At 33.3% G+C, this 16,816-nt stretch overlaps 1 protein-coding gene and 1 pseudogene across 5 annotated transcripts in view; both read left to right on the top strand.

The window, feature by feature from the left end:
* The window catches only part of LOC140447715 (uncharacterized), a 597,936-nt gene that overhangs the window by 300,084 nt on the left and 281,036 nt on the right, over positions 1–16,816 (top strand). For all 5 annotated transcript variants that reach the window (XM_072540522.1, XM_072540524.1, XM_072540523.1 and 2 more), the window contains one exon: positions 7,196–7,350. In XM_072540522.1, coding sequence (XP_072396623.1) covers positions 7,196–7,350 — 155 coding nt within the window. The remainder of the gene's footprint in view (positions 1–7,195; positions 7,351–16,816) is intronic.
* LOC140449263 (U2 spliceosomal RNA) lies at positions 6,145–6,321 on the top strand (annotated as a pseudogene).

Raw genomic sequence — 16,816 nt, 5'->3', positions numbered from 1 at the left:
ACCACTTACTGAGGTTTTGTAATTCATAAAATGGTTAGGTTTTGCTTAGCTATTTATAGGGAAGTCTAAATATTTCGATTTTATAAAATAGATAAACAATTTTGCACTTTTGATAAATATATTTTTTAATGGTCAAATATATATTTTATATGATAATCTTTTGATAAATATTTTTTTAATGGTCAAATATATGTTTTATATGATAATTGATAATTTAATATTTATTTGCAAAGTACGAAGGTACATTCCAACGGTAGATGTTGCTTAAGACAAATACAGAAAAGTATAATATTTGTACTGTATACAAATTTTCATGTTGAAAACTCATGCTGCAAAAAATATTTATATAAAAATCATGCTTTTGGATATTTGGCCAATAATTGTTTTTGTATATCTTCATACATCTTTTTTAGTTGATTAATAATCTAGTCAGTTTCAAAAGTGTAAAAATATTTTCAATCTTAATTTTTAGCCCTTTTAATATTTCATATTAATTGATTAAAATATTTTATTAAAATTGTGATTTCCTTTATTTTCATGATATTTCGATGAACAAAAGATGGTGAGTGAAAAAAGTTCGATGTGCTCTGTAGATTTATTTAAAAAATATTTGTAGTTTTTTTTTACATTACTAATACTTTTTTACTAGAATTCATATTACATAAGTCAAAAGTGCAAATAAGATAGAAAAAATAAGGGAAGATTGATAATAGGCATGCTAGCAAGGGAAGATTGGATTAAAATGAGGGATACCTAGAGTCGAATGGATGATTGGTGGTAATGACATAAGTACCTTTGACTTAAATATTCTGTTTATATGGTATTAAGCCACAATTATTGGTTGTAATGAAAATCACATTTTTAACTAACTATGTAGTATTTGACGTTTCGACATGCACTCCGGGAATCGTTCTCAAAAAGATTATTAAAAATCTACGAAAATCAAAGTGATTTGTTTTAGGTTATGTCATTTCAAAATTGACATGCTTGGCCCCAATCTGTAAACAGCAGCATGTAAATAACTGAAAAAAAAATGTGAGGGTGGTGTTTTTACCATAGGAATATCAAATTCTGATTGTTTTGTGTACTTTTTGTGTTGTATGTTTGTGTAAACTATATTGTAATTGTGATTATATAACTTAAAATTGTGAAAACGTAGATTTGTGTATTGTGTTGCATGTGTATTGTGTATAAGATTTTAGTTGCTGTTTTTCGACCTCCTGGTATTTCGCTATCGTTGGTATCTTGTTGATATCTTCTTTTAATATTGGCAACCAAATCCTGCTACATTCTGATGTATTGTGTACAAGATTGAAGTTAGTGTTTTTCGACCTCGTGGTATGCCGCTATTGTTGGTATATTCTTGTTGACTTCTTCTTTTAGCATTGGCAACCAAAGACTGCTGATGGGTTTGCTACACATTTTGCTTCGATAACCCATTAACGCCAAAATGATTTTTTTCAAATTTCAAAATTTTACTTATACATAATTTATCAGTAATCTTGTTCTTAATTTTTTTTTTATTATTTAACATCCAATGTTTATTGCAATCTGTCTCATTACAAACAATAAGCAATATGTATAATTTATGTACAATAACATAGTGGGAAGCTGCCCAGTGGCGAGCACCCAGGTAAGACATAATATAAATATATAATCTATGATATAACAATTAATTTAAACTTTCACTTAACAAACAGAGTTTAATAAAGATAAACTGACACACATATGAGTATTACAAGGCTAAAAAACACAAATTAAGGAAAGATTTAGAAAACACCAGAATAGAAACTTGTTATTTCACCGCAGCATGATACTATGCTGTATTTCTCCTGATTTGCTAGAGGTCCAAAGGGTCTGGTCGTTTTAATCTTCTTACGTGTGAAATTTTGAGCAGATCCGTGGCCAGCGGATTTGGATGGCAGGATAGTCTGGTCTTGTATACAGAGTTTACAGCAGATATTGCTTCGCAAACTGTTGGTAGCTGTAAATCGTGGTGTAATCTGTGGTTCCTGATATACCAAGGGACATTACAGATCTGGCGCAGTACTTTCGATTGGAAACGTTTAAGTTTTTGTATGTTGGTATTACTTGCTGTACCCCAGATTTGTTCTGCATATTGCCATACCGGTTTTAAAATACATTTATATATCAGAAGTTTGTTCTCCAGGCGAAGATTTGATTTTTGACTCATGTACCAATACATTTTCCTGTAGATTAAGCTGAGTTGAAGGCGTTTCTTCCAGATGTAGATGCCACAATTAAGTTTGCTATCCAAATGGATTGCTAAGTATTTAACGACGGTATTAACTGGTAGTGGAGTGTTGTTTATAGAAACTGGTGGCGCGACACTTTTTTTTTTAAGTAAACGCCACAGCTTAAGCCAGGTCTCTAGTTTAAGTAGGCGATTTTGTAATACCTGGGCTGCTTCAGCTGCTGTAGAATTTGAAGCCATGATAACTGTGTCATCGGCATATGTAGCGATTGTTGTATTGGTCGTCGTTGGGAGATCTGATGTGTATATTAAGTAGAGGGTGGGTCCTAGTATGCTTCCTTGTGGAACTCCGGAACAAATTGAAAACAGGTTAGTGATTTCCCCACCTCTTTTGACTTGAAAGAATCGATCTGTCAGGTAGGATCTTAAAAGTGAACTTATGGGATGAGGAAATATAGATTTAATTTTGGAGATAAGACCTACATGCCAAACTTTGTCGAATGCTTGAGAGACATCTAGAAATGCAGCAGTACAGTAATTTTTTTGTTCGACCGAATTTCTGATAGTCTTTACCACCCTGTGAATTTGCTCGATAGTACCATGTTGTTTCCTAAACCCAAACTGATAATTCGGTAAAACATTACTGTCATATAAAATAAGCTCCAGTCTTCTCAGAAAAAGCCGTTCAAATACTTTGGATATAATAGGCAACAAGCTAATTGGGCGGTATGAAGATACTTCCGTGTGATCCTTATTAGGTTTTGGAATAAGAACAATTTGAGCAACTTTCCATTGGAGTGGAAAATAACCTGTTTTTAATATTGAATTAAATATATAAGTAATTAAACTTACACCTTCGTTGGGTAGATTTTTTAGTACTAAACTAGATATTAAGTCATATCCAGGTGACTTTTTAATTTCCAGATTATCAATTATTTCTTTGATTTCAGATTTCTTAACAGGTTTAATAGGTGGAGCCATTTGAAATGGTGCATTTACGACTTCATGGATAGCTTGTTCTTCTTCAACTGAGACTTCCCTCTGATGCGGTTGAAATACGTCGCATAGATGATTTGCAAAAGTATATGCTTTATCTATGTCAGTTTTAGCCCAAGTGCCATTTTGTTTCCTGATTGGCATATTCATTTGTTCGTTGTGTTTAAGTTTTTTTGTTAGTTTCCACAGCGAATAGTTTGTATCATCTGCAGGTGAGAGGTTCTTTAAATATTTGTTGATTTCATTGTCTTTATGTTGGATCAGTTTTCTTTTGAGTAGTCTGCAAGCTCTATTCAGATTAGCTTTATCTTCTGGATGCCCAGTGAGCTGCCATATCTTTCGCAGTTTTCTTTTTTCAATATGAGTGTATTTATGTGTGCAGGATAGGACTCGGAGTTGTGTTTGTAATAAATTTCTGGGGTGGACGTCCAAGCAGCTTGCTGAATAACTGTAGTTAAGTGAGCAACTGCATTTTCTATGTCACTATCACTTTTAAGAGGCAAGTTTAGATTGATGGATGTTTTTATTTTTTCTCTATATCTGTTCCAGTTTGTTATTTTATTAGAGAGTGTTAAATGTTTAGAACACTTATGAATTTGGCTTTGTAGATCTATGAAGAAAGGGGAATGATCTGATGAGAGGTCAAATGAAGGAGAAATTTGGAGGTAGGTATGTGATATTCCTTTTACTATAGCAAAATCAATAAGATCAGGAATTTTTTGTCTATCAGTAGGTCAATACGTAGGCTCTCCAGTAGAGAAAGGAATTAAATGATTCTCATTAATACTTTTTAATAATTCTCGACCACGTGAGGTTACGATTCTGGAACTCCATTTATGATGTTTGGCATTATAATCTCCAGCAGAAATATAACGGTGTCCTAGCATCAAAGTATTCAGTAAAATGATCAGCTTTAATTATTTTATTCGGTGGACAGTAAACAGCAGATAGAATAATCGAGCCTTATGAATCTTCGACCGACACTGATGTGGCTTGGATGTTAACTTTACTAATTTTATTTGTTTCATGATGCTTAATGTTATTTCTTATAATAATTGCCGTACCTCCGTGGGCTTTACCTAATGGATGTTGAGTTACATAGGTTGAATATTTGGGAATATGGAAATGGCTCTTATTAGTCATGTGTGCTTCGGAAATGAACATAACATCTAGATTATGATAGTAGATAAATGCTTTAACTTAGTGGAAATGAGTGGTTAAGCCATTGGCATTCCAACAGCACATCTTTAGTTTAGTGTTGAAGGTTAAGCTTAGATATCAGAGACATTATGAGATCAAACATCTTATCCATTCTTTCCATTAACTTATGTACTAGTAGTTCTAGATTATTTTGTATATGTTGAGGAGTTGTTGTTTCTATTATATGAGAAGTCTCATCTATGGTAGATGTATTTCTATTATCTCTTCCTGCAACATATTTCGCATAGCTAGTAGTTGGTTGAGTGCTTGAAGGGTATACTGCACGAGGTGGTTGACTTGCGTTTTTATCTCTAAGTGTTGGAATTTTTTTTTTGTTGCTCTTTGTATATTGAGCATCCCTTATAGCTGGCAGGATGATTTTCTAGACAATTTACACATTGAACATCTTTTATATTTTTTGGTTTTGGACATTGAGATGATAGGTGATCGCCCACACATTTTGCACAGCGCGGACTCCTGTGGCAATAATTATGGGTGTGGCCAAAATTTTGACATCTTTGGCATTGGGGTAGTTCCCTTTTCGGATGCGGTGGCTCAACTGTGACAATAAAGTTTAGTAATTTTGTAATATCATATATATCTTTATTGTTACTTTGGATAGCCAGTTCTATATTAAATAGTGGCAGATCTTTCTTTGTGACTCTTTGCTTAATATTGGAGATGTTCAGTGCTGTATGTCCGTGCGCTAGCAACGCTTTTTTAATGTCATCTGGATCTGTTGAAGGATGTAAATTACGTATAACAACTCGGAATCTACGGTTTTGTTTCAGTTGGTATGTATGGTACTGAGTATTTTTTTCTGCTAAAGATTTTACAATTAATGAATAGTTTTTGGATGAGTCAGCTTGAACTTTAATTTGGTTGTTAGCAAGACATTTTAAAGTATATTTACCTGGAGTTATCTGCTGTAGTAATTCCTGTAATGGTTTGGTACACTCAACATTTTGGATAAATATAGGTGGTGGCTGTTCATCTTTTTTTTCTTCCAGCATTTCATCCTCTTCATTAGGTTTATCATTTTCAAGTGCCTCGTATCTGTTAGATGTAAGAACAGTTTTACTTAGCCAATAATCTTTGAGTGTAGCTTGTTTGGTGTTTTTCAATTAAGGACTATCATCGTTGCGTTGGCGTTTCTTGTGGTGGACTGATACCCATTCACTATCACTTTTTACCTCATCTGCATCTGTGAGATTTTTTTGTGGTTTCTCTATTTGAAAGTTTGATAATTTTGTTTGTAGATCGTTGTTGCGTATTTTAAATTTTTTCTGCTATTCATCTAGAGAGTTGTAACTGTCTTTTCGATTCCTTCCAGGTGGGGGAGTGCGGGCTAGACAGGATTTTCTAATGGCTGGATTTATGTCCTCAATGCATTGATAACTAGTTGGTTCTTGGTTATCTAGTTGGTGATCCATAGTTTTCCACTAATTACAACTAGGAATTGTTAAGACATTCCGGCATATTTTGTTAATATACCGGACTATTTTATTTATATTTATGGTAATAAATGTGGTAATTAAATTTGTATTAGTTCCTTGTTGGATAATTATAATAACATTGAACACAAACATTTTTTTTCGGTTGTTTTTAATTTTCTTGATAACGAATGGCTTATACTAATTATAGGTACTAATTACAAAAATATAAGATAATTATACACAAGTACTTCTTCGATGCTTGTTTCCAACACGAAGGTTCGAACGGGACTGAGACTCATCGCTTCTCGGCCTCTGGCTAAGATCAAAGTGTAGTATCTGTTCTTATCAGCTTGTTCTTAATAAGGAAATATTCATGAATTAATGTCATCTTTCCATTGTGGTCTTTCGTTGTCTCAGTCATGTTTGCATATCTGAGACAACGAACACAGACCACAATAGAAAGGTGTATCAATAATAATGATGGAAACATACATAAAAAAGACAAAAATCAGAGAAACAGCTCTCATCCTACTTAACGAAGAAAAATGTGTAGCGAGCCTAAACTACTAACAGAAGAAATCAACAACAAGATTATACCAATAACGGCCTAACAGAAGGTCGAAAAACATCAACAATCTTATACATAATACGTATGCAACACAATATATAAAATACAAATCCATGTTTTCACAATTTTACGTTACATAATCACAATTGCGATACACTTTATACAAACATATAACACAAAAAACAGAACAATCAGAATTTGATATTCCTATGGTAAAAAAACCACCCTCAGATTTTTTTTCAGCCATTTACATGGTGCTGTCTACAAGATCTAGGCCAAATGACATCTAAAACAAATAATTTTGGTTATGCATTTTCGCAGATTTTTACTAATAATCTTTTTGAAAACGATTTTTTGGAGTGGGAGTGAAACGTAAATACCAGTTAATTAGAAATGTGATTTTCGTTACAACCAATAATTGTGGCTTAATCCCATATAAACATAACATTTAAATTAGACATGCCACAAGAAAGTAGTTTCAGAACCTTGCTACCTTTGACTTGTTTAATATGTTTTTGTAAGAGTGAGCATATAGTATTCGATGACAATTTAAACAAATAATGAATTTTTAAGATATTTGGGTAAAAGTAGTAGCTTGTGTCATTTATTTAGATATTCCACAGAAGGGAATATCCATTCTTAAAAATAATTCAAACGTGCTAGTATTAAACGTTTCCTAAACTGTTTTTTTATCTTCTGATTTTTTCCTTCTAACCATAATAAATAATGAATGAAGTCACATATACTTCAAAAGATCCCTTTAAATATTTTTTATTGAAGATTTCCATGGACGAACTTAGAAAGGCTCATCTGGATGCCAAGCGAACAGTTAAACCAAAGTACGAGACCAGCGGATTGGGCGACAAAAGGTTGCCATTGTATGGCTACTCGACGGAAACTATTTACATGCTTTTGTTACCAATGATTAATAACAAGTAAGTGTTTTGTAGTTCCATTAAACAATTCAGTTATCGTATATTTCTCGTGTCCTTAGCGTATTTGTTTTTTGTATATACCAAACTACTTTCGTACTGCAATATCCCCTATATTAAGTGCATTTTTAAACTGTCTTCCTTAAAATGTGTTACATCTTCATTTTCTATATTGACATACATTTTTATATTGAAAAAGACGTACTATTACCATGTATGAAAGCTGAGAAATGCAACAGTTGGTGAACGGTAATCGGAAACATCAGCAATAGACTAACGGATCAAGATATACACGAAGAAGACCAAAATGAAAAAGACACATAGTAAACCGCAATAAAAGAACTTATAAAGATTAAGAACTTATTAGAATTATATAAAGATTGCAGCCAAGATTCAATAATGGTGTTATTACAACTTATAAAAGAAATATGGAGACATAAATCGCTCCTTAGTGATTGGAAGAAAATTATAGAAATTAAAATAGCGAAAAAGACCACGGCCACTCTGCGCACAGGACCAATCACAAGGGGCGCTAAAATTTATTTAAACAGAGCGTGCAGCGACCGAGAAATCAGTTCTCCTAAAACATCAAGAAGACGCAGAACTAATCTGACTTGACAATGGCAAGTGTGACCTTGCCGAAAAGTCGCCAAAACAATGGTTTTTCAAAAAACCAAAACTACTGACGCGGAGTCAAACCCGGAAAACAACTGAAACCACATATAGCTCCCGCGGAAATATATATTGTATATATATATATATATATATATATATATATATATATATATATATATATATATATATATATATATTATAACTGTTTTGAATGGGTTGGAGTCAATAATAGGGCTATTGGTTAACTATTTTTTTATTCTCGAGCTTTCAATTGTGTTTACAATTATTATCAAGAGCTAAAAAAGACAAAATACTTACAAGGTTGAACTAAAAAGAAAAAACAATTTTTGTTAACTTACCAAATAAAAATTAGTTTGGAAAGTAAAAATCACTGCTTACATCTTCAAAATATTTAATACAAAAATGTTTTAATCTAATAAATGTTTCTCCGAAAATTTTTATAATTTTGAAAAAATTTTTTTAATATAAAAATAATTGAATTTATAAATAAGTTCAAATAGCAACCAATTACAAATAGCCTCAATGTCATAAATGCCAACATAAAATTTTTATTTTTGACAATTATATTGCCAAAAGTAAAATTTCGTTTAAACATTCTTTTTTGTTTAGTAACAAAAAGAAGAAGATTTATTCACCGTTGACAGATGTCTGAAAGAATGTGACAGATATATGGAGAATTAAATATGACATTTTACAAGTTTTATATATAAATCATAAAGAAATAATATAATTATAAATTTTGCTTAAACTTTGAATTTCAGATCTTTTGTTTAAACTATTATCATTTTTGCTAATACAAACCATTTCCAAAAAAGTCCTTTTAAATTTATTACTTTCACTACATAAAATTTTAATGTTATCAAAATCCATAATATGGTCTTTATCGATTACATGTTCTGCCAAAGCACAAGATGGTTTTTTAATTCTGCAATCACTTTTGTGAGAAATAATGCGATTTGAAAGATTTCTTCCGGTCTCACCAACATATTCAGCCTCACACTGAGTACAACTAATGCTGTATACTAAATTCGTTTTTTCAAATTTGTCTATAGGATATTTAGTTTTAGAATATAAAGATGAAATAGTTTTGATGTTCTTTGTTGCTATTTTTATATTGTCAATAACCTTTAGTGTTTGTATTAATTTAGGTGTTAATGATGGTATAAAAGGTAGTGAATGATAATAGATGTTCTGATTGTTAGATACAATGTTTTGAGATTGAGCAAAAAATGGTGTTAAATTATTTATATTACCAATATTAGAAAAAAGCATCCTATGTAGCATATCTGGAGGATAAGAGTTTTCAATTAGAATATTTTTTAATAATTGAAGATCTTCCTGTAGATAATCTGGATGAGAAAGTTTTAAAACACGTTCTTTTAATCCTGTTATAAGGTTCAGTTTCATCTTATTTGGATGGTGAGAGTAATAGCTTATAAATCTATTACTACATATGGGTTTTCTGAACCATCTGGTTTTCAACATATTGTCTGTATTTCTTACAATTCTCATGTCAAGGAATGGTAGAGAATTATCTACCTCTTCCTCAACTGTGAATTGTATATGTTGATTATGACTGTTGAAAATGTTGACTGTTTCATGAATTTTGTGTTTAGGAAGTGCCAAAACTAAATCATCTACATATCTCTTAATAAAAGGAATGAAAAAAGTGCAATTACTGATACAATCACTGATAACATCATCCATGACATAGCTACTTAGAATGGGTGAAAGACTAGATCCCATAGGACTACCAAAAATTTGTTTATAAAATACACCATTAAATATAAAAATATTAGAATCAAAAACAAAGTTGATAAGTGTTTTGAAATGTAATAAGTCAATATTAGTGTGTTGTGAAATCTCATTCCAATGTTTTTCAACACTACTTATGATTAAATCTAAAGGCAAATTAGTAAAAAGAGATGTTACATCAAAACTAACTAAAACATATATATATATATATATATATATATATATATATATATATATATATATATATATATATATATATATATATATATATATATATTATATCAATGGTATTCCGGGTTTGACTCCGCGTTAAATGTTGTTGGTTTTGATAAAAACCATTTTGACGACGTTTCGGCAAGATCTCACTTGCCATTTTCAAGTCTCTCTGGATGGTCTGCTTCTTGTCGATGTTCGAGTGGAAGTGACGCTACGGGTGTTAGGCAGCTGGCTTTTGTAGTTACTGCGTGTTGCGCGCGCTCTTGTAATTGGTCCGGTGCGCAGGTCAGTGGCCGGGGTCTTGGTCGATTCCGTTCTTGCGTTATTCTTCGGGATAATTGTTTTCCATGTTTTTGGCAATCTTTGGGCATCGTCTCGAGAATTTAAATTATTTTCTTGTTTTTCTATTTCTATTGCTTCTCTGATAATTCGTTTTCTCTTGTTTTCGACATTCGCTAACATTACCGTATGTTTAAGGTCAATTTTGTGTCCTGTAGCTAAAGAATGCTGGGCTAGGGATGACGTCGTTTCTTTTCGTTCGATGGCATTGCGATGTTCTTCTTGTCTTACTTGGATCCTTCTATTTGTCTGTCCAATATAGGCTCTATCGCATTCTCCACAGGGAATTTTGTATACTCCTTGGTTTTCTAGGGGAATCTTTGTCTTGGCAGATGGTAATATGTTTGCGATTTTTCTGTCGGTGTTGAAGACAGTCTCTATTTTGTGTTTTCTCAGGACCCTGCTTATCTTCTCTGTTGTGCCTTTAATATAGGGTAGAGTGGTTTTGGCAATCGGTTTTTCGTCTTCTTTTATTTCTTTTGTTGTTTTTTGTGGTCTTCGTGCCTTTTCGATTCTGTGTGTGGAAAAGCCGTTGTTTTTTAACGCTTTTGTAACTTTCTGCATTTCTTCTTTCTTGTGTTCTTCGTCTGTTAGTCGTTCAGATCTTATAGTCAGAGTTTTTATGACTGAATTCAATTGTGCAGGATGGTGGTGTGAATCTGCATGTAGGTATCTGTCAGTGTGAGTTGGTTTTCGATACACTGTATATCCAATGTTGCCGTTTTCTTTCTTTATTATTAAGACGTCTAGGAAAGGTAGTTGTTGATTACTTTCTAATTCCATCGTAAACTTGATCTTGGGATGGATACTGTTAATGTATTCTAGAAATGCAGTAAGTTTTTCTACTCCATGTGTCCATATGATGAAAGTGTCGTCCACATATCTAAGCCATAGTTTGGGTTTATATTCTGCTGTTCTTATTGCCCGTTCCTCTATGTCTTGCATAAAAAGATTTGCTATCACGGGAGATAGCGGTGAACCCATCGGTGCCCCTTCAACTTGTTTGTACCGTTGATCACCATATATAAAATATGTGTTGTTTAAGCAGTGTTTCGTCAAATTTAGGGTATCTTGCGGTACTGGGTATTTTCTGCTTATAATTTCCAAGGATTCATTGATGGGAACGTTGGTGAAAAGTGAAACAACATCGAAACTTACTAACAAGTGTCCCGGCCCAAGAGTAACATCTTTTATACGCTCGATGAAGTGGCCTGCGTTCTTAACGTAGGAATCAGCTTCTTCTGCGTAAGGCTGTAGCTTTTCAGCCAGGAACCTTGCCAGTGGTTGTAACGGTGATCCGATGGAGCTCACTATTGGTCGTAGTGGTAATCCATCCTTGTGAACTTTTGGTAGACCGTACAGTTTTGGACATCTCGATGATTTTTCCCGTGGAATAAGTTGAAAATGATGTTCTTTATTAATATTGGATGTTTGTATTTTTGCTTTTGTTGTTTTTTCTAGATATGTTGTCGGGTCAGTCGATATCTTCTCGTATGATGGATCGTCTAGAATATCTTTCATCTTTTGATCGTAGTCTGTGACATTCATAACCACCGTAGCATTGCCTTTATCAGCTGGAAGTACAATGATTTCTTTATTTTTGCGCAATGAATTTAATGCCTCTTTTTCCTCGTGTGTTAAGTTTCGTTTTGGCGGTTTAGCTGTTCGTAATATGCGTGACACGTCTTGGCGTATAGTCTCGGCCGTGTCGGATGGTATATTGGTTATTGAACTTTCTACTTCGCATATAATATTTTCAATCGGTATGCGTGCAGGAGCTACTGCGAAATTAAAACCTTTCGAAAGAACACTCTTTGTGGCTTCATCTAGTGTGAAGTTCGAAAAATTATAAACCAGTTTACAGGTATCTTGTTGTGGCGTTTCTCTCGGTTGTTGTTCTAATGATAGTCTCTCGAACTTCTTAATTTGTTTTGTTTTTGTTAAGTCGGCGTTTGTCTCTGTCGGTTTTTATCAAAACCAACAACATTTAACGCGGAGTCAAACCCGGAATACCATTGATATAACATACAGCTCCCGCGGAAATATCAAAACTAACATATATATATATATATATATATATATATATATATATATATATATCTACGGCATAAAGTGAACTCCGCCCATGTTAAAATTCAGGTTCAAGAGAGCTCCGTGGTCAAATGGACACCGATATACGGAGCTCACTTAACCATTCCATAATATTGACTCTGTCGATTCGTTAACATGTATAGTTTCATAATTTTGTGGAGCCCATAAGTAGCCCTGTATCATGAATGTATATCGCTTAGTTCACGTGTATATATTATAGGGGTCGTTCAGATCTTTTTCACTGTATATTGGAACCATAAGTATATCGGTCTAAGTAAGCTCTGATAGTTTGGCAACTAGGCGATTAAGCCGTATATTTCCAGCGTATGTTCTAAACGGTTCATACGGATTACAGTATGTAATGATATGTATACTATCAAATACCTGTTTTTGGTAGGCACGTGCTTTTCTAAAAATAGCTTTATGGATACAAAAGGATTTCATTACCAAATTGGATGTATTTTTTTATATGCGGAAATTTCCTAATGTATTTTGTTAACGTCAGTGTGTCTTTGTACGTTTCATTTAAGAATCCGATTAATAAGAACTTCTTTTATTTTATCCATTGTTTTACGATATCTTGTATACAGCTTCCTTATTATTTTATTTCTGGTTTTATTTTTGTACTATATAGAATTCTAAATAGTTTATCTTAAAATAAATATCCGATTAATATGAACTTGTTTTATTTCATCCATCTATTGTTTTACGATATCTTGTAGCTTCTTTATTATTTTATTTCTGGTTTTGTTTGTATACTACATATAATTCTGGATAGGTTATCTTAAAATAAATATTTAAGTGCTAAAATAGATATTTTTGTGTAAAAATTGGTAGTAATGCGCAAAAAAGGGAAGAATGCTTAATTTATCTAACAAGAATATACCACTTCACCAATTTTACATACTTCTGAATATTTTATCTTCTATTTAGGGGTAATATGTAATCAATATAAGTGGAGTTAGTGTCAAATTTGCAATGATTTTTATAAGCAATAGCTTATTGACTGTACTTTATATGTTCAGTTCAAATAATTAAATCTTGTCACTTCAGAAAAGAGCGATTTGAAGGGCAAAGTCATCTAATAAGGTGGGATGAATCTTGTACCACCCCACATTCACACAGGTTAACCGGTGTTTGCAGGCAAAAGCCATCCTGGAAGATGTTAGGAAGATAACTACCATAAGGAAATTCCTCTCGAAGGTTTAGATGGCGATGAGCAGCTTATTCTTTTGCGGATGTTGCGAATCTAGACTTGGTTTTTTCGTTCTCTAGCTACTTATCTTTGGATATTAGGTGGATTGATAGCTACGATATTCTAGAGTTTATGTATGGATGTGAGTCTTAATATCCGCTGAATTTGGCTGACTAATTCATAGCAAAGTCTACGTGTTAAGTATGTGTTGGTGTCATCCATACTGGCTAGGTATATTCAGCAGCAAAAGCGTAGAGTGCAAGCATCTACGTTTTAAGGGTGGAAGGATGTGCTTGTAGAAGACGTCTGTCTCAATATCCTTATCAATGCATCTACAATTCTTAGGGGATACTTATCCCTGCGAGCGGGGCAAGGCTTACTGGTTCCACTAGTCTGGACTGACTGGTTCCGCCCTCACGGATTTACAAGAGGGTAGGGAGATTTTTGGAAGGAAGGGGATTAAGGACTTCTCGGTCTCAGGTCCTGCAAAGAGTGAGAGGCTATGGGCTTACGTTAGAAGCCGGAGCACTGCATAAGCGGAAATCTGTATCTCTTCTAGTCTCTACCTGTAATGGCCAGGAATAACAAAAACAAATTTCGAGTTTACAATGTATTAAACAGACTGTACACTACAAAATATCAGTTATGACCAATAATATTTCGATCAGGCGCGAAGGGAGACGAGGAGACGAGAAGAGACACAGCAAGGAATTAAAGATCGGACAATTCCGTATCATTAGATATACCTTGGGTTAGTATATAGATCTTAGTTATCTTAGTAATCTGCAGTTGCCGGCACTTATACGTCACACTATCCCGTCGAGTTAAATAGCGCGCTCACTGGCTGCGTATCGTCCGATCTCCGCACTTCTTGCGTGGAGCGCTCTAGGGTGCCAACTTCCCACTAGTCCCCGCTGGCCCCGATCGCCGCGGCTCTCGCGTGGGCAACTCTCGGGCGCCGCTCTCTTACTGCCCGTTTGACCCACTTCTGTTTGTTTTTATCTATTGCCAACTCGTACTTTATATTCTTTTGTCACGTCCGAAGTGGAGATTTGTTTTTACGTTTTCGCTGATTATGCCATCTATTCCATGTGTTAAACTGGATCACGCTATGTAAAACTTCTTAGTCAGCTCAATTCTTCTCACTTATTTCACAATTCGTACCTTGTATTAATTTCCAACAAGGTCTAAGTGTCGTAATGTTTTAAACATTCAGGCTTGTGTTAAACTGGGTCAATTGTTTTGTTTTTAATTTGAAATGTATACGTTAAACTGTGTCGAATTTATTCTTTATTAATTTGGAATATATAATAATTACTTAAATAATTATTACTCTTTACTAGGCTAATTACCTCTTAATTTTTCCTTCTTTATTTCCTTGCTATGTTTACATTACATGCTTCCCATTTTTAGCTGAAAAGTTTGCGAAGAATATTATTTTTCTGGTTGTAGTTTGCCATTTAGTTGTAGTGAAGTTCTGTGAATGACAAGGTGTGATACAAATTATCTTCAAGGTATTTATAGCAAGTCCAGAGTTTAAGAATTTCATCACACTATTGGATGTTCAGATTTTTGAAAGCGTCTCTGTTAGGGACATTGAAGGAGCACACCTGACTCTTTCCGGGGTTAGGCTTAAAATTGATTCATAGTCTATTTTTATTGTACTTTGATAAAATAAAGGCAGATATCGAGCACAGTTTTATTAATTAAATCTTGCCCAAGTACTTTCGCTCCCTAGAGCATCTTCACGGGCATCTAAAATAAGCCAAGAATCGTTTTTTCATTTTCATTTAAAAAAAACGTTTCTTGGCTTATTTCAGATGTCCCTGATAATGCTCTAGGGAGCGACAGTACTTGGGCAAGATTAAATTAATAAAACTGTGCTCGATATCTGCCTTTATTTTATCAAAGTTCATTTATTTGAGCATTCAACCTTGTATCTATTTTTTTTATTGTGCTTAAGATATGATTTAGTTTTTGTTCCATTTCAACAACAAAAGTTTTTGGTTGTGCAACAAGAGATGTATCGTCTATGTAATAAAAGTCCTAGTATTTACTGGTATGGGTTGTGTAAATGTTCTATTATCGGTAAAATTATATTAAGGATTATGTGCAGAAGTATTTTATATAGCTGAAAAAATAAATATATTGACCGATAGCTTTTGTGGCCGTTGGAGTTTTTGCCAGATTTAAGCAAGGTAACAACTTTGTCTTTGCTTTGCTTGTCTGCAGACTTTGGATATCAGTAATTGTTGTGTTTTTGGTACAAATTTTATAATAAGCTTTGTGCTCAGATCCTCAGTCAGGAACCGTAAAATTGTTCATTATATACGTAGATAGTGGATCCAAGCTCAACATAGTTGAAAGGTTCCCTCAACTGACTGGTTTTGTCCTCTCTCATTTAAGTTTTTCTTTACTTCTTTGCCGGCAGAGATAGCACTACTACATTAGTTATGTGATTTTCAGCGATCAGCTTAATACCAAATACCCTAGGTTTGGCCCTCTATATATTTCCTGCACTAGAAATACGTCACATTTGTGCTAAGCGCATATGTCTGATAGGGTTAAGTAAAGTAAAGTGTCTTTATCTCTAGATATGCCCTGAATATTTATAGACATAATTAGAATAGTTTGTCCTAAAAAGGACCGATTTGACAAAAATCATATTGAACGTGTGATTAGCCGATTAATTAATTATTCATTACCCAGGGTACGTCCGATTGCGGTGGTCTTATTAGTACTAAAATTTTCGTAAAGGCTTCTCTTTTGAACCCCATAAGAAATGGCCAATCTTTAACTTTTCATTAAAAATTTAAATTTTACATACTGTTACTTTTCGACAATATTTGGAATCAGATATGTATTAGTAATCACCGTACTTAATATATAGTCTCTTAGTGAAAAGTAAGTGAGTTTATAATATCGGTCACAACTCATATATAGATAAAAAGGACATAAACGGGTAAAATAAGTGTATAAAATTTTAAATACATACACTTCTCCAAGAAATTAATGCACCACTTCAATAAATCAATTTTATTTGTAAACAGGCAAAAAATAAAAAATAAAACTTCACCAGATTTATTCTACATTTTATTAGTAATTATAACAGTTTGTCTAACCGTTAGAAAATGTTGAAGTACAGGAGAAAAAAAAAATAAAACGGAAAATTCTAAAAAAAGAATTAAAAAAAAGTAAACTAAAATATGAAAAAAGGCTTAATAACGAGTGTTTCTA

The sequence above is a fragment of the Diabrotica undecimpunctata genome, chromosome 8 (assembly GCF_040954645.1).
Source record: "Diabrotica undecimpunctata isolate CICGRU chromosome 8, icDiaUnde3, whole genome shotgun sequence".
Classification (NCBI taxonomy): domain Eukaryota; kingdom Metazoa; phylum Arthropoda; class Insecta; order Coleoptera; family Chrysomelidae; genus Diabrotica; species Diabrotica undecimpunctata.
This window is presented reverse-complemented; position numbering and strand designations above follow the sequence as displayed.